Source organism: Magnolia sinica, chromosome 13, assembly GCF_029962835.1.
Source record: "Magnolia sinica isolate HGM2019 chromosome 13, MsV1, whole genome shotgun sequence".
In the NCBI taxonomy this organism is placed as follows: Eukaryota; Viridiplantae; Streptophyta; class Magnoliopsida; order Magnoliales; family Magnoliaceae; genus Magnolia; species Magnolia sinica.
In genome coordinates this window covers 17,375,006-17,394,620 of record NC_080585.1, presented here as the reverse complement: position 1 = coordinate 17,394,620, position 19,615 = coordinate 17,375,006, and the positions used below count along the sequence as shown (strand labels likewise).

Here is a 19,615-nt window from a genome sequence, read left to right as displayed (position 1 = left end):
CGGGCCATGTGTATGGTTGAAAAGGGTCCACCATTTGTAATATGGTGATGAAACTCTCATAGGAGTCGAGCCGAGCCCATAATATAATTAAAGTCCCACCAACTTCTTTTGGACGCCTCTCTATCAATTCCTCATCTCATCTTGTCCGCCCCTTGGCCTATTTATTCATTACTGCACGCCCAACTCCCATCTGCCCATTCCAAATATAGCAAAGAGAGTGAGAGAGAGAGAGAGAGAGAGACCATAACACAGAGAGGGAGAGAGAGAGAGATATGGAGATGGAAATGGAACTCGGAACGTTTCCTTTACCTGAGCTGGGGCAAACATCCATGAATTTATCTTCCTTGTTCGACTCCGCTGACATTTATACGCCTACCTTTGCTGATCAATTACCTGCATTCCCAATGATCGATGATCACCAATTCCAATCCAACGACATGTCCCATTTCGGAAGCGACTCTTTCTCTACCAACAGCACTGATTCATTTCTCCTTGACTTCCATGATTTCCACCACCTGATACCCTTCGACACATGCATTTCGTCTGGAGCAATGCCCGCAATAGCACCGTCAGAGATAGAAAAAGATGAGTGTGACCAATTCCTCAATGACGATCTACTAGGCCTAGTTGCACCCATCGAGAGTGAAGAGAGCTTCATCGATCATATCCTCGCATCTGCATCGACATCGACAACAACGAATTCTTCAGAGATGGATGTGAATCCAGCGGCATTGGAGACAGATGCAACGACCATGAGGATGGTGCTGCCACAGAACCAGGAATATGAAGAGGAAGAGGAGTCTGATGAGGATCCGAAACCCAGCACGTTGAATTGTAAGAACTTGTATTCTGAGAGGAACCGGCGGAAGCGACTCAGCCAGCAATTGCTTGCTCTTAGATCCCTCGTCCCCAACATCACCAAGGTAATTATTATCATTTACAGTAGAAAATGATTTATTACATCCTGGGAGTTGAAATAGTATGTTTTCATTTTTCCTCCTTTTTTTATTTTTATTTTTATTTTTATTTTTATTTTTTAAACACACACTCACACACACCACATGGGCACTCTAACACATGACCTCAGAGTCAGAAACACAGTCTGTATTGAGCCATGTGGTGGAACTATAGTTGAAATAGTATGGTTTTGTACTGTTCAATTACCAAAAATTGTGAAATGGTGGTTGAAATAGTATGGTTTTGTACTGTTTCAATTACCAAAAATTGTGAAATGTGTGCGATCCCACAGCAGTTGCTAGTCCTGTTTCGATCTACCATGTTCTTAATTATTGGACGCTAACATGCTCCCAAGAGTCATATGACCTACTCCAGTCTTGGTTTCTTCGGGCACTATAAACATAAAACCTCAGCCGGGCATTAATTGGAATGGTTTGTGTATGTCACTAGCACCAGATGCCACACCTGCGTCTTTTAGCACGTAAGACCCACAGCAGTGCTGTAACAAAAAGTCACTACTGAGACAGCATCACAAGAAGCCGTCCACTAAAAATTGTGAAATGACTATATAGAAACAACAAATGTGTGTGTGAGTAACTCTATTATGGAGAGTATTACAAGTAATGTGAATGAATTTGGTGGACAGATGGATAAAAGATCCGTGTTGGTGGATGCCCTGGCTTATCTTAGAGGCATTCAGGAAGAAACTGTACGGATCGAAACTGAGCTTAAAGAAGGACCATCGTTCTATCACGACAAGAGTAGCAACAGCAATGACAACAACACTCTCGGCAGCACCCTGCCACCCCAGATCACGTTAACACCAAAGTCCAGGAAGACGAAGGCTCAGATTCTCGAGGTGAGATTTTTCTCTCTTCTACCATCTTCATCACTCACGAGAGAGTGGGATGTTACTTTGTCAACGTGAATTTGTGACAATGTAACCTACGTGTGGTGCACTTATCAGTTGGCCTGTGGTTTTGAGTGTGATCACCTGTAAGCCTTAGACTCTCCATACAGCTTACACAGCGTGATTTTTGGGCCCAATCACATTGCTGGTGGACCACCTGATAATTTGTTTGGATGTCCCACAAGTACCATTTTGCCACTCGGATGTCGTAAGTGTAACATGTTGGTGGGAAAACAGTGTGACATGGTAAGCTTTGTGATGAATTAGCAGTGTGGATCGTCATCATCAGGCAAACATGCTAGACGTACAAGATAAACCTGCATTTTATGAAATGATGAGTATAGTTAAAACAATGGCTAATGGTCTCTATTCATGCGTGGACAACGTGCCTATCAAACAGATTGACACAGAGAGAATTGAGGATCGGAGGTTTGTGGTGAAGATCACTTGCAAGGGTGGGCCAGGTGTTGGAGGAGAAGTTCTACGTGTGATCGAGTCGCTTGGTTTTGAGATAACTTACATTGCCCTTGAACAGATCAAGCCCATGCATGTCCTCACCACGGTTTTCATAAGGGTAAGCTCTTATCACTCTCTTTCTTCCTTGTATTTTAGGTACCTTACTGTGGATTGTCTGTACGCACCTATTATATGTCCACTGTCTAATAAGTGCACTGGCCTATTGATCATGGCCATCCAATGGATAGATGGGCCACTACCCAATCAAATGGATCAGCCTTCTTATCAACATTTGCTGTGGGAAGTGCCCCATAACTTTCACTGACCACCCAACAACATATGTTTGATCAGACCACAACATCCAAGCCGTTGAGATTGAAAATTGATAGGCATATCCACTAAATGACTGGAAAGTAAGATTGCTTTTATAGTTTACTCGTGGACTCTCAGTCTTTGTTTTTCGTTTGGCCCATAAATGTTCATGATGGACCCATCTTTTGGTGATCCAAATCGTTCATATATTGGACCCTTGGTGGACGAAAGATTGCCCAGAAATCTCTGACATCTGATTAACCTAACCATCTAATTCGATCACCAATAAATATCAGACAATGGAGTGTAATTTTCTATTATCATCAACTAGTAGGATCATCGGTTGGGGAAATATTAGGGCATCCTCCAGCATATATATGTAGGGGTCCACCCGATCGACATCTTAGATTACAGAAAGCTTGGTCCCCATGGGTTCCATTTCTGGTGTGTGTGTGTGTGTGAGTGTGTGTGTGTAAACAAGAGGAATTCTGCATTTCTCAGGCCCCGAGAATGTGCACGACATTGATATGATCGGATTCACCATTGATGGCCTATTCACCCAAAGTTCCTCAAGATTGGAAGATTCTAGTCATGGAATATTTGGCCTTTTATTGGTAGAATCGTAACCGTGTAATATCTAGTAACATCTTCTTACTAACGGTTGAAACGTTTAGGATTTTTGTGAGAAGAAAAAAAAAGAAGATGATTTGTCCATGGGATTTCTTCCGACCTGTTCTAAGGACCATCCATTATTTCTTCATGATCAATGGCTAGAGTTGTTGGACAAGCAGGCTTTCTAGGTTATGACCATCCCAAGATAGTGTCTGCCTGACGATCTGTACCTGTGCCACTTGTAGGATATTCCAGCTAGCCACCCATAAGGTTCACCCAGATTATATAGTTGTCTATTTGATATATCTATATAAAACAAGGCCTAAGAAAAAGCACCCACGTTAAAGAAATATAAAATTTTCAATATTAGTATATGTTGTTTGGGACACTCTTTAAAACTACAACCACAAGAACAAAAGAACGCATCTCTATCGGATATCGGTGCAAATCCCACAAACTTTCCACTTAATGTTGGGACCGTTGAGGGCCGTGGGCTTGAGTCGTTTGAGGCGGCTTGGACCGATACCTATCTCTACTACAGCCAAACGCTACCTGACAAACGTATCTTCCTTTGTGGTTCCGACAAATGAAAGGCCCCAAACAAACGTTGCAAATGAAAGTACGCACCCTGGTTCGTTGTGTCGAGCCCACCCAGCTGGTACGTTTACGCAACTAAAGTGAACGTCCCACCTGGACCGTTTCCTTTTATGTGGTCCACCTCACTTTTTAATCAGGCTGACTTTTGAGTGGATGTCGGATATGCATTAAGGTGGGCCCCACACAAAACGTTTGCACTCAACTTTCATAGGTCTTACGCCAACTAATCTGAGTTAACATCTTCATCTAAGCCTTATTCTAACTGATTGGGTGTGTTTGATGAGGCGTAGATGAAAATGATGAGATCACACATGGCTTGGAGATGCATCATCTGAAACCTTCTTTTTGTCATGGCACACATTCATGAGAGTTAAAACCATTCATCTCTTGTGTCAACAAGGAGGGTTTTTTAATCCATTAGAAAATAGGAGAGAAATTTCAAGTATTAGTGGTGTTTGACTACATCAATAATAAATGAAAAAAAAATCCTAATTCAAAATTATCTAAAATAGAAATTTTTTGCTAAAGTATAATTTTTTTATTTTTATTTTTTTTCATCTCTTGTGTCAACAAGGATGGTTTTTTAATCCATTAGAAAATAGGAGAGAAATTTCAAGTATTAGTGGTGTTTGACTACATCAATATAATAAAGAAAAAAAAATCCTAATCCAAAATTATCTAAAATAGAAACTTTTTGCTAAAGTATAATTTTTTTTTTTTTTTTTTTTTGTTAAAGTATAATTTCTTAATTCTATGAAAACTCTTTTAAAGCCCAATTTCCTAACTTTACTAAAACTCTTCTAAAGTTCAATTTCCTAACATTAGCAAAACTATTCTAAAGTCTTATTTGCAAAAAATAGAAAATCCAGAAAAATCTTATCGGAATATTCTCGGCCTCATTATAAGCAATTTCTAAAAGTTGTAAATTTCTAAAAATTTTAAAAATAATGAAAATGAAATTTTCTAAAAATAACAACTTCCAAAAAATTAGGGTGTTAGAACGAGGGATAGGTTTGTGATGAAATGGAGGAATGCACTTACATAAAGATTAATAGGTTGTGCATTTCATGTACCTGGATAAAAAAAATACTGCTAATTTATAATGCGCACTTCGTGTGATTATTTATCCCTATTTGGAATAAATTTATTCAAACTTGGCACACTTGAGGCTCAGTTACATCATGCACTACATAGGATTAGGCCCGGATTGGATGGATTACTTCCGCTTTCATTTTGTCTTCTTTTGATCAAGCCCACAAAGAATGCATATGTGGCAGTCACACATCACGCTCCCTGTGTTGGGCCACGCATTCCACTTGTACAAAATTGATTGCTTGGTATTGCTGCTGGTGGTCATCTTAACTGGTCACAGAGTGGTGGGCCATGTGGTGGAAATTTCTCCCGGAAACTGCCGAAAGAGAAGTCCAACACTCATGAACTACATGATTCGGATTGGTTGGATTTTCACCACATGGCTTGGTCTATCACCAGGACCATTTGATAACTGTCCATGTCAGGTTGCCACGATAGCCTACAAAATCCTTATTCAACCCAAACAGTTCTTTTTAGTAAATGCATTTTTCCGCCCACATTCTCTTGCTGACGTTTCACTTATTGTTGACTGGTTTTTATCAAAGGGCGATGATTAAAGAGGGCCTCTCATGTGAATGAGTGAATATTAAATGGCCACATTTTTCAGAGGTTCGGGCCACTGATGTGATAGTATGCACTGTGAACATGTACCGAAAAGACAAGAACCAGTGTAATAACTCATCAAGAGACCCACGCATATTGAATTTGGACCGTTGGATATTTTCCATTTTCCTTTCCCACCACTGGGTTATTTTCTTTGATCTGCATGGTCAACAGGCTGATATTATTTTTGGTCTATAGAAAGGTCACAGTGTACCTTACCCGATGAATGGCCCAGATATCTGGACACTTAGTTGCACCCTCTCACATGAGAGGCTGTTCATTGATTCACGGCCTTATTATAAATAAACAATACAAGATAATTTTTTAATTTGATTTTTTGTTCTTTCTCAGGCAAGGAAACAAGGAAGAATGACAGAGGAAAAGCTGAAGGACTCTATTACGAGCATGGCATTGAGATCGGGTCTCATGTTTCAAAACCCATGAAAGAGAGCTAATTAGTGATGGCGTTTTAGTCATCCTAATCCTTATTTAGGAACTTAAGATACTTAGAACGATTCTCCTGCACATCTAGTTGTTTACATGAGAATTTTATGCAATTGGCAGTGTTTGGCATCACCATGGCATGTGTATAGCATCCTACATGCCTAACAAGGTTATCTCGTTATGAAAGTAAGGCATTCTAAAAATCAGGTCAATCCAACCATCAGGTGGGCAGCACTACATAAAATAATTGACACCCACTTGCCAATCTCCAGATTGAGCCGGTGGCCCACCTGATGATTGCATTATCATGATTTTAGGGGCATCCAATGTTCATGGTGAGGCAATCTTGTTGGACGGTTGGATGCAACACAAACACACCACAGTAGGCCATAGGCATGGCTAATTGCATAATTTGTTCACCTGCAACTAGTTGTATATTAGACGTCCATAGTATGCCAATAATACCGTATTATAATAATGTGCACAAGAGAAAATGGAAAAACTAAAGGAAAGAGAAGAGAAGCTTTTTGGTGGAGGCAGGTGATACATTGAATGATGAGAAGCAGAACATTTTGAGCACTTTCTGTTTTTCTATTGACTTCATGTGCTAACCTAACCTAACACATGAATGTGGACTTTCTTTCTCGAGGAATGTGGCGGATTGTGTACCATACACGTGTCACGTGTATATGATGATGGAATTACAATGCATCCTGTTGGTTCGGGGATTGATGGGTCCCTGTACGAATTTTGCTTCGATTGTAACGTCTTAACTATCTAATAAATGGGCCTTTACTCAATGAGAGCCGTTGATATTTTTGTTTGTTGTGTCCCTTTGTATGCCGCCATGCATGTAAAGGGCATCGACCATGCCCCGTTAAACATTGGATATATTAAATTTGGCGGTTTTAATTTTATCCACGTATTCACTTGTGATTATTGCTGGAGCCTGTACCTGTAAAATCAATATAAGGTCTAATTTATTAATCATGTGGATGTGATTTTAGCGATCCCAAAGGAGTGATTTCTGTAATGGTCTTTAAAACTTGAGATTGAACCTGACGGTCATTAACTTGGAGAGTCGTTGTAATACCCAGGCCCTCCAATGCTTGGATATTAGGTGTCCTTGGGTGTTACCCGAATTTTTCGATTAAATTATGTGATCACAGTAGGCATAGGGGCTATGAGCTGAAACTTAACTTATGAGGCATGACTCAAATGGAATCTGTGCGGGACCTAGATCAAACCATACAATAGCACCTGTGGGACTTGAACCCCATATCCACACTTCATTTAACCTTGAGATTGATCAAACAGAATTAGTGAGAAATCGCTCCAAATTGAGCATTCTAGGTAGAGAATTAACCCATAGAATACTTAGACTAGAACTCTAAAACCTTGAGATGGTGAAATTCTTAATTACAAGATGAAACTATGGTCTATTGGTTTGCTTTACAAACCTATTGGCCCAACTGACTTGTTTGGGCACTGATTTGTGCACCTTATTTGTCAATCACATGAGTTCATATGTCATGCAGTCGGTTGAATCCTTGGAATCTGAAGATCAAAGATACAAGAAAACATGGAGCATCAAGGAGCAAATAACACATATATGAGTTGTATTGATGACCTTAAACATTAACCCAAAACAACCTAAAACTTTAAATGATCTTAATATTAATAGGTAAATCTTTTATTGATCATCTGTTAGATTTAAAAACCTTAATTGAACATACTTAGATTGACTTTAGAAGTCCTGAATTACTGAAAAATAAACTGCATAATTTTAGACAACATTCGATCCCATCGAATCCCCTTTCAGTTCCCACCAAAAGTACTTAAAATAGGACAACAAGAAAAGCCCTAAAATCCAGTGTAATTCGGCTCCAACTAGAGCGTCCTTCGATTGGCTTCGGTGCGATCAAATCTAAACTTTAGTCTGATCTAAGCTCGGACTTACAATTTTCATAAATGACCATGCCCTGATAATTTCGATCAAACTGACCCTGCACTACCAATTTCAGTTGAACCAACCCCATTTTCGGTTTGACCGAAGACTATCTGTTAGAGATCTATCATAGCCTTTTTGTTATAAATATTACATTTGGATCTTTGGACAAACGATAGATTTTGGCATTTTAAAGACCCTAGTATATCCCAAGCTCTACCGAACCTTATTGGCTCAGCACAATGAGATTCATGTTTTCTTCTTAGTTATTTTTCACTCTAATGAGCATTCCAAGCTCCTCTACAAGGAAATCATAATTATAAGTCTTCTCTAGAGTTTAGACACCGATTCTATTTATAAATCTTAGTGTTTATCAACATCTGAAGTGTCCATCAAGGTGAATCCCCTAGGAGTTCAACTTTTCATTACTTGTAGGAGATTTTACCCAAGCTCTCATCACCTAGGTCACTTTAATTGAACATTGCATGCAAAGTGTTTGATCTTAAAGGTAAAGCATTAGCGTCAATGATCAAGGGAGCAAAAGGATAGCTGATTGAAGCACGGGAGAGCATCGATCAAGCAACTTGAGATAATGTATCAAAGTGGCTTAATTCAACAAATAAGTGTCAATTAGTGAATCCATACTCTCTTTTCTTGTGAAAGATTAAGAGTAAGAGTTTGTAACCCAAAATCGATATGTTCTTGTATAGGAACTAAGCTCTTGTGTAAGGCCCAATTCACCTAACATGGGTGTGCACGTGTTAGTCTCTATAAGAGTGTCCAGTTGAAGCAAACCTAAGTCTTTAGACTAAGACCAAGGTTTTTGATTTCCCCATAAAAAACCAATTAAAGTCTCTTACAGGAATCTCTGGCGGGACTATATACTAGGTAAGTCCTTGTGAAGGCTACCAACACAGGTGAGTACATGATAAGTCCTTGCATAGGCTACTGGCATGGGTGAATACATGGTAGGTCCTTGTGTAGGGCTATAAAAGTTAAAGGTGGACCTGATTTATAACATCCGATAGTAAAATTTGATACACTCAAGGAGAGTGCGTCCGTCGGGAGTTAAGTAAGGAAACCGAACCACTGTACATGCTTATATTTGGGATTGTCATTTGAACATTTTTAATTATGCATAATGCGATTGTTTTATTGAATTATATGTATGCATGATTAGATGAATGTAAAGATTTGAATAGTTAGCATATCCCACACACATGTATACTATCAATTATAGACTAATTACATAATTAGCATATCTTTAATAGTATATGTGATTGGACACTCTATTGGCTTGAAAGCCTTAGACTTAATTTGCCTTACTTAGTTTAATTAGTATATTAATTTAAGTAATTGTGTGTTAAAAAGCATAAATTTTATTTGGTCCTAATCAACCCTCATTTAGGACATAACCACCAATTTATATCTCCACCAAGCTTCCGTGCATAGTTATGATATCCTATTCCACGCAATTTCATGACTATGTAACCTTAGAAACCTATGAAATTCATGTTTTGTCAGTTTGACCGACAAAGCTGTCGGTTCCTATCGGTCCAACCAACAACACTCATCAGTTCAGCCGAAAGTTGCCAAATAGTTGTGCACTTGAAACCACTAAATCTAAAATTTGAGTTATAAAAACCCATTCACCATTTTCTTTGTACTTTCAACGTTAGAGATAGAAGGAGAGAGTTAGAGAGAGAGAGAGAGAGAGAGTAAGGAAGAGAAAATGAGAGAGAGAGAGAGAGAGAGGATTGTCGCTCCAAGTCTTTGCACGCCTTCAACTCTGCATTCTCTCTTCTTTCTTTCCATATTCCTAGCTAAGGAAAACAAGGTGGTGTCATGAGAGGGCTAATAGCTTGAATCCACCAACATATACGTGCTGGATGCCTTCCATCAGAATGTGCATGTCGTGTACGCCCTATCCAGTGCGCGCATGTTGGGTTTCTGAAGATCGGGCTATCGATATGAGCTACCTAATGGTCTGCATGGGCCATTTGGAAGTGTGGCGGCGTTAGAATATTCCTTGGGCCTGAGTTCAAGGTCGGATTTGCGAGTCAAGTTGACTAGCATATCTAGGTGAGTGGAATTTTTCATATTTTACCCCTAATTTAAGATTAATTGAAGTGAAGTATGAGCTAACCTTAGGATTTTTGATGTTATAACATGATTTCTCTCAATTTTCAGCCCTAAGAGGTACCCTAATCGCAGTGTATCTAGAAAGGAGCACTCGAAATCCTAGAACCCCAATTCAAAAGGTGAAGCTACCATTTAAGCTTTTTCTGACATTTTTGTTTAGTATTGATTTCCGTCATGTATGCATTATATTGATGTTTGGATTTATAATATGTTGGTTGCACTATTATTTTCCCTATGTACCATTGCTTCAACTTGTGAATATTGTCGGTGGCTCTCCAATCCATGCTTACTTGCGAAATTCATGTATAATTTCCTTAAACATAAATGTTAGCATGCTTTCTTTTCCATAACATGTGCTACGTCGTTAATATACTTATGGATATGTTGTTTGAATTTTCTCTTTTTTTTGAACTGTTTAGGTGGTTCTACTTGCCACTTTCATGAATTATATATGTAGTTTTGTTGGTCTCTTTATGAATTGTATGTGACTTTTGATTTCCACATTATAAATTGTTTATGGCTTTGAATTGCCCATCTTTTATGAATTTTGTGGAAACACTTCTTGGAATAGTGGCATGATCGATTTGATAAATTCTATCTTTTGATATATTGTGTCCTGAGTGGTTTTCGAGATGAATCCTTTTTGTGTCTTTTAATTGAAATTTTTTGCCTAAGCAACTTTTATCGGGTTGAAGCCTTTTTGTGTGTCCATAATCGAACTTTTGATGGAAAAGACCCTTGTATTAGTATGTTGCTATCTATTTAGGAAAGGCGTGCTTGTTGAAGGAATTGCTTGTAAAGTGGATTGCTAGTAAATTGAATTGATCATAGATAGGATTGCTTGCAAATTAGTTAATAATAGTTGGGCTTGATATGCATCCAAGGGGTGAAGATTTTGCTGAGTGGCTGGCTAGTATGGGCATACTTTCATGTATTTTACTGGCTGACTAGTCGCTATGGGTTGTCCTTTTACATGGATTTTATAGGGTGGCTAGTCATTATGGGCATACCTTTGAGTATTTTACTGGGTGACTGGCTTACTATATGCGTCCTTTTACATAAATTTTATCAGGTGGCTAGTCAATATGGGTGTGTTTTTGTGTACTTTACCGGTTGGCCAATTCACTATGCGTCATTTTCATGCCAGTTGGACGTGTATCCCCCAGCTTTAAGGGTAGGTCATACTCCTATGTGTTTAGATAATTCTTAACTTGTGAATTGATTGATCTGTTATTAGAATTCAATTATGTATTGAAGCAGCATGTATAACTTGTAAATTACAACTCACTTTTTCTGTTGAATCCTATGCTTAGCTATCATGTCACATGTACAATCTTAGAGGTATTTCTTTGCTATGTCGGCAACTAATACCTTATATTTGATATATACAGATGAATCAGGAGTAGTGCAGAACAGTGGTGCGCTCGCATAGCGAGTTTGGTGGTGAGTTCAAATCGAGGAGCCTAATGATAGTGTGGCTATGTTATTCGAGTCAGCCAGTAGGTCTTAGATTTCCTCTTCTTTTTTATTTTTTTTTATTTTTTTATTTTTAATTGTGTTTTCAAAACATTTTGGACATCCTGACATGTTGGATATTGTGGGTTCTATGGTCCCCAGGTGAGGGAACCTTGGATTCGTATACCTTTAATTTAGCCTACCATTTTTCGATGTACTTAATTATTTTTACTTATCTATGGTACCCACTGTATATATGGATGCTATTCTGATTTGATTTTTGTTTATGAGATGAATGCTAATCTGACTATATAGACACATGGAAAGCACACCCACGTGCGACCTTTCTCTATAGGATAACCGGGTCTTTGTCACAAGAGCATTGTTCTCAAGTGTCATAAACGGGGGCATTTATATTTAATTCACAGCCCCGAATTCGAGATTCGGGTCTTCGTACTGGGTTGCTGGGTTATGGGGCGTGACAGTCGTGGTTCCTTAATTTTAATTGTGTGGATCAATGAACCATGCGTCCCACTTGCGTAAACTTAAACAAAGCTGACCCTAGATATTCTCAGATGGGGCATTGTAAATTAAGCATAACATCAACGTACATGGTGAGCAACGTACATGATGAGCAACGAGAGTCAGTGCCGATGGTATCACCCATCATCAAAATCCAGCTACTTAGAAAAAAGACCATTCTATGATCACTCAAGCAAATGAAGAATCAATCAAGTAGCAATATAATCAATCAATAAGATGTTGGATCAATCAATTTCCTTCGTTTTCTCCTCTTCGTAAAAAGATTTTTCATGGTATCAGAGCTTTATACTGTAACTTGATGTATAATCTTTGGTTTAACCTCTCTTCCTATCTCAAACCTTCAATACCAACAGCTCAGAGCTTCGCCACCTGAATCTTCACCTCCTTTCACCACCAACAAATCTCAACATTAACACATCCACTATCACACTTGCTCCAACAACAAACAATGTCAACACCCATCCCTGCCACACTAACACCTATATATATATATATATATATATATATATAAGCCATGCTTATAAATATAGTCCAAAACTGAGTCGGCTGGTAGGAATCAGCCCAGGTCAAGGCGAGCTGGGGCAAGTTGAACGAATTTTGGTCTCTAGGGGAGTAACACACGAAAACAGCTATTTAAGACCACTGGGGGACTAGCAAAATCATGACCTAAGCCAACCCCACCTAAGCCAATTGACTGCCCTCAATGCAAACCAGTTTAGGCCCACACCACGGGCCCATAATTTAAGCTGAATCGCTCAAAAATCAGTGGGAACCCGGGCTAGCTCAACCATGTTTTTAAGACCGCAATGAGTCTAATGCAACTTGTCTATGTTGACTAGGACTTGATGCAACCTGATCCAGTTGGTTATCATAGGTCACTCCTCTCGCGTCATTCCTAACTTGGGTGAATTGAGTCAATTCAGCCCGAGCCTTGTCACTTAAATATTTGGACCGAAAAACCTGGTACATGGGCCTAAAGTTAGTCCCAGGCCCAACTGGTGGTAGATGTTAGTGTCCCTAGATTTTGGGTTAAGCCAGACCTTGTGTAGAAAAAGGTTGTGCAATTCAAGCCAGAGCCTGGCTCATTTATTTTTCATGTCACTGGCCCATATACCTAAGTAAGTTAAAACATAGTCAGGGCCATTGGATCCCGGCCTAGGCAATTGAAAACAATGATCTTTGGAAATAAGCTATCTTCAAATAGAGCTTAGTTTTCTATAGAAATGGACTCTTTCAATTAACGAATGGCCTGTTTGGTTGACACTTAAGGTCATGATAGACACCTCTTGCAAAGTGACACACACATACGTCTAAGGATTCCATATCATTTTTTCATGTCCCTGGTTCGGTTTTGTTAATCCCTCCTTAAACACTCTATTGCAATTTTCTTATGCCGGACTGCTATTCCATGCATAAAGGTAATAATAGTAAATAAGTATATGAGAGGTATCTTTTATTCATTGCAATCAAATATACATTAGCCATCTATTCATAAGAAGTTAAACCAGAGACCCAGGCCTGGGTGCATACACGTGATTACATGACTCACATATCTTCAAGTGACCACATACACCTAGGGCTGTCTACAAGCCCCGCAATGGAGTTGGCTTCGGGCCAGATTTTGAACCGGGTTGGGCCTATTTAAAATTTTGAATTTGCCTGAACCAAGACCCAGCCCATTGACGGTCCCAACGTTGGTGTTAACACCTGGTGTGTGTTGATGGGTTGGGTGCAGTGGGGCTCAACCACGTGTTGTATGTGTTTTATATCCATGCCGTCCATCCATTTTTTCCCCCTCATTTTAGGACATGAACCAAAAAATGAACCAGATCCGAAGCTCAAGTCGACCACACCACAGGAAACGGTGATGATTAACCGTCCACCATTAAAAACTTATCGAGGGCCACAAATGTTTTGGATCAGGCTGATATTTTTGTTTTCCCTTCATCCAGGTCTATGTGACCTTATGAACAGGTTGGATGGAAAAATAAACATAATGGTAGGCCCTGTGAAGGTTTCAATGATAGGCATCATCAGTATTGTTGCTTCATATGGTGTGGTCCACTTGAGCCTTGGATCTGCCTCATTTTTGGGCTTCTAATCTAACATAATATGAAAGAAAATGGATGGACGGTGTGGATAAAAGCCATACGTCAAAGTGGCCCCTTGAGCCGTCATCCCGAGCGAGGGGGGTAGTACCCAATCCGCGTCCATTTTGGGGAAGACCCAAATGACTTGTCAGTGTAGAGTTTATATTGAGTTATTCCTCTACGAAATCGGATTGCATAATGAGTTACGCGGCCCCCAAATAGCATCCCAGCAGTAAATTTCTGCACAAGGCTTTCGCAGGAAGTAACGGTGCTGGGATGATAGGGGGCCACCATGATGTTTCTGAAAAGTTCACCCATTCATCTGTGTTTTTAAAGATCATTTTAGAAAATGAGATAAAAATTCAGGCAGATTCAAAACATAAGGCGTCATATGAGGAGTAAAACTGGAAAAAGAGTTTTCCACCGTTGAAACCTGTTTGAGCTCTATCTCAATGTTATATGCCATCCAAACTGTTTATAAGTTTACTTCCACTGGGATGAAGTGAAAAGACAAAATATTAAACTTCTGTGTCCATACAAAATTTTAAATGGTCGTCACTGAATCTCCGTTGTTTCGTGCCATTCGGCCACTTGACTTTTGGACACACCTGATTTTTGGTCTAATGTACTAAAATGATCTCAAAAAATGGATAGACAGGCCGAATTTTTCAGAAACAACATGGTGGGCCCCATATAGCATCCAGCGCAGGAACTTTGTGTGAAAGGGTTTCCCATGGAACCCAAGTCCTTCTTACAGGTTAAGGTACTTTTCCTCGTGCTATTCAAGGAACGCAACTTTGCCCCTTAAACCAAAGATGTGGGTGGGACCCTCACCATTGGGCCTGCTTGGATCTATGCATTGTATATCCACGCCAATTATCTATTTTGCCATCCCATTTTAGGACATGGTCCTAAAAATAAAAAATTTTAGGACAATCCCAAAGATGGAGAACATAAAATTTTCAGGTAAACCATAAAACAAAGAAAGAGTGGTCATTTCTTTGTTTCCAAATCACCTCTAATATTTTCCATTATTCCCGAGGGAAAAATCTTTACAGGACTCAGACATTTTGGGCTGCCACCAGAAAAGAAAAAGTAAATCTGTGGCTGCTTATCATTTCCATTTACACATGCATCCGAAGTTGGCCCGCTGCCTTTCCCACTATAGATTCTCTAATGGACCTCAACCCCACCTTATCTAACAAGAACAGAACCCCGGATGTAGAGCGGGAGATCCAAGGCCTCCCAGAAAGAGTGGTCATTGAACGCCCACTATTATAACTTCCAAAGGTCCATCGTAATATTTATTGGCCATCTGATAACGTCACAAAAACCTAGGTGAAAAGAAAATTCAAATATCATATTGCTTGATCCAAAACATCACTGCTTCCTATGGTGTGGTCCACTTAAAATTTGTATTTACTTTAATCTTGGGACTATGACCTAAAATAAACTAGAAAAGCATATGGTCGGCATGATTAATATACAATGCATACATCGAGGTGGGGGTCCCACCCACGTAGCTTGTTCGGGGCCACTACCAAGTCGCACTCGTTTTCAAGCACTTTCGAAAAAGACTCCGGCTACATGCATGCACCTCCATCATCCTTTACGATGATGACTTGACAAAAACTTCGATACAATGGGAGGCATGATGGTTGATACTCATGCACTCAGAAATTGTTTATGTGGAATATGAGTAACTCAAATCAAAACCGTGTACCTTGTAGGCCACGTTCCGGATCGGTGACAAGCTCCTGTCCTACTTTCCGATTGGCTGACAGCTAATGGACGGATAAAATGAAAATTAGTAAATGCCATTTGAGTTCAATCAACATATGCTCGCTAACAATAGACTAGAATATTCCATCGATTTGACTTCGGTTATTGACCTATCTTCATGGTCCCATGATGTGGACGGTTCAATTTGTGGCAGGTGCATCCCACGCAGACAATTTCTGGATACATGTGTATAAACGATCACAACCTGCCAGAGTATTAATTAACTCAAATCAATGAAAGAGACGAGGTGATTCTATGGGGGTCCGAAAATGCTGGACTCTTTTCGATATTTTTATAAATTACCACCTAATATATATAGAGAGACACTCAGTTCCGCAGGGTTCGCACGTCGTTACGTGCAAATCTTGCTATCAACCATCGGATAAGACAAGCGATCTGGATGAAGGTGCTCTTACATGCGAGTTTGGCAGAGCGAGTTTCCATCTTTAGCATGCTTCTTCTATCTATTCTCTAGCTCTCCAAAAGATGCGGCAAAAGCCTTTTACAGGAAGTTCTTCCACTGGATTACTAGGTGGGTCCCACCAAGATGTTAGTGATAAATCCACACTGTTCATCCGTTTGGAGAGGTCATTTTAGGACATGAGACCAAAAATGAGGTGTATCCAAAATTGAAGTGGTCCATATGAGAGGAAATAATGTATATTTAGTGACCACCATTTAAATATTCATGGTGCAACAAAAGTTTTAAATCAGACTAATATTTGTGTTCTCAGTTCATCCCGGTACAAATGACGTTATGAACGGTATGGATGGCGTGTAAACATCACTATCGAACTCATGGAGGTTTCAATGGTAGGAATTTCCCTACCCATATCTTCCTTTAGTTCAACCCACTTGAATCTTGGATCATGTTCAAATTTTTTTCTCAAGTATTAAAATGATCTCACGAAATGGATGGATGGGATGGATTTCTCAAAAACATGACAATGAGGCCTACCTAGTTTCCAGCGCATTAGCCACTTGCTAAAGACTTTCGCTTGAAATTAGCGTGAGATTCATTGGATGAAACGGTGTTTTAAACAGATTGGTTACTCCCCTGTTGGTGCTTTGTAGACCCCCAACATGATGTATGTGTCTCATGCATGCCGTCCATACAATTTTTTAAATAATTTTATGGTATGAACCCAAAACTGAGGTTGTAATATCCTGGATTTTCGATATTTTGAATTTACAAAAATCTATGAAAATTTTCGATATAATTATCCAACATTGTCACTTATTGGCCCTTAACGCTTACAGCGGGCCTATACATGGGTGGTACCAGTAAAGAATTGCACAAATTCAATAAATCAACCGTAGAAAGCCAATGAATCCGCCCGATCACTTAAGTATCGAGTTTAGCCTCGTGATTTGTTCACATAGGGCCCAAATCTAGCCAACCTATCATTGACTAATCAAGACGACCACAACTAAATTAAAGATCTACCCAAAGACGAGACAACTAGGGGTCGGATCGTAATTAACAAACCAAAGTAACCCAATTATCCATTTAGCCTACGAACCAACGGTTTAGAGTGATTATGACTAAATTGTCATTTTCACTAATTGGGAGTAGGCTACACTATGAACATAATTAATCCAAACCCTAATCATTGCCCACAAGAAATCTTGCTGCCTGATTCATTTCTGAAATGCCTTGATTATCCAAACTAGCTCTAGACCACTCGTTAGTGGGCCACTAGTTCCGAAACTATAGAATAATGTCTGTCTCACTGGGCTTAACGCCCATCGCGGGTGGCGAACTAAGAAAGTGCCTAGAATGGCTCAACTTGGGTCGAAAGCTAAGTGCTTGCAATGGGCAAATCCCCTAGGCTGAGATTTGAAACTTAAGTGAAATAGATCTTCCGCTCTTTCGTGAAGTTGTGGCTTTCCGACCATTAGATCACAACCAAACTCGAGGCATGAGTTAATGATATTTTCTTTCTCATATCCATGTAATCGCGGCCCCTATCGACCATCAGTGACCGTTAAATAGACTTCTATTCATATCCATTGCTTAGCGCATCCAAATGGTAGGCTAATCATATCTATACATAAATCATCATTAAGGCCAACTATGTTACGGTGTATATTGACCCTTACACCCCATAATGGACTCCAAAGGTTAGAAACAAACCCCTGTAGGGTTGGTATAATGAAAACATAGGTCTTAGGGCCATTTGCACCACATCTGGCACTATAAATACTCATTCATTCCACACCCCCTCTCCCCATACGAATTTTTCATAGAAATTAGGGGGAAAGAGAGAAAGGGACGAAGAAAGGGAGAGAGAAAGAGAAAGAGAGTGAAGTCCTTGGTGTTTGCTTGCATTGGAATTCATTTGACACAACCCAAGCTATTATCATTTTCCTTCGTCGAATCCATCCCTATACACGATCGGAGGTAATAAATGATTCTCACCTCATGTTTAAACTATCTTATGTTAAATTTTATGAATCTTACTTAAGATTTCTTTGATTTGATTAGGAATTTGTATTTTTTCCTTAAAACTCCAACCTTAGATGCTCTAAGTCGGACGAATCATTGCAAAGGTTCGGACCATAAATGTTTAGGTTGCCGTTTATTAATTCTACTGTTCGATGAATGATTTATGGTTGCCAACTTAGAATTTGCATGATAACCTATGTGTATTTCGATTTCAGTCCACGATTTACAAATCTTAAGATAGTAACACCTACGTGTTCGATGAAATGCCTGAATGAGTAGATTATTAATTTTGATGATTGAATGTGAATCCAATCATCTTTAATGTTCATTGACTTGATTAGATTAAGAAGTAGGACTATAAGAGTAGTCTGGTTAGTCGGTAAATTTCTAAATATGAGTTGACCAAATTAGTTTGGTCACTCTGGGCAAGTTCGACCAATTCGGGTCAAACACGAACGACCGACAGTGGCTGGGCCATACAGAGTGCTTACACACTTCATGCCGGTTACGCCGGTATTCGCTCGTATCAACCGAAATCGTCCAAAGAACTGGCTAACCCTATATATGTTCAACATATATGATCACAACTGTTTGAATCTGAGATACTCCCTTACCAATTACAAAGGTCTACTATTAACCATTACCATCGCGATCCTGAAGACTCATGAGTCAGGCATGCTGGTATAGGACAATGTGTCCATGCTGTCATCCTACGCTGGGGTGACGAGCCTCCCCATAGTGACCACGAGCATTACTTTTACAACTTGTCTTTCGTATGTATTCAATTGGAAGTGACGAACCCAGACGGATCAGGGATTACAAGCATAGGACCGTTGTGGTCGTCCTGCGTCTAGTAATTCAGTTGAGACCAATGACTAAAAGGGAGGTATCCTGGCTTCCCCAAACTGCTAAATGAATAGGTATAATTAATCACTCGGCTAACATAATCATTACCGCATTACATTAGCTTAAAATGTGGCGAAACAGGCGTTGTTGTCGCGTGATAAGGAAATGTTGTCATTTGTGAATCAGGTGGTCGGAGTCGCGTGTTGAGAAAGTGTCATATGATGAGGGCATGCATCATTTCATAAACTCCATTATTTGCATTAATAAGAATAATTAGGAAGTGATTTTTTTACATTGCTTCATCATTCTTGTGCTGATAGACTTGATAACATGTGTAACCCATGCTTTATAGAATCACTAAGTTGATCACTCACTCC

At 39.5% G+C, this 19,615-nt stretch overlaps 1 protein-coding gene across 1 annotated transcript; it reads left to right on the top strand.

The window, feature by feature from the left end:
- The first annotated feature begins 201 nt into the window (after nt 1-201).
- LOC131223020 (transcription factor FER-LIKE IRON DEFICIENCY-INDUCED TRANSCRIPTION FACTOR-like) lies at nt 202-6,783 on the top strand. Its single transcript, XM_058218298.1, has 4 exons — nt 202-923; nt 1,604-1,816; nt 2,268-2,441; nt 5,891-6,783. Exons 1-4 carry the CDS (start codon nt 273-275, stop codon nt 5,981-5,983), a joined length of 1,131 nt encoding a protein of 376 aa, XP_058074281.1. The 5' UTR covers nt 202-272; the 3' UTR covers nt 5,984-6,783.
- The last annotated feature ends 12,832 nt before the right edge of the window (nt 6,784-19,615 follow it).

What these genes read in the sequence shown, in the direction of transcription:
- LOC131223020 (XM_058218298.1), top strand. Translation starts at nt 273, where the DNA reads ATGGAGATGGAAATGGAACTCGGAACGTTTCCTTTACCTGAGCTGGGG. An exon ending in TCGTCCCCAACATCACCAAG is followed by an intron (nt 924 to 1,603) that starts GTAATTATTATC and finishes TTTGGTGGACAG; the next exon opens with ATGGATAAAAGATCCGTGTT. An exon ending in TCACCACGGTTTTCATAAGG is followed by an intron (nt 2,442 to 5,890) that starts GTAAGCTCTTAT and finishes GTTCTTTCTCAG; the next exon opens with GCAAGGAAACAAGGAAGAAT.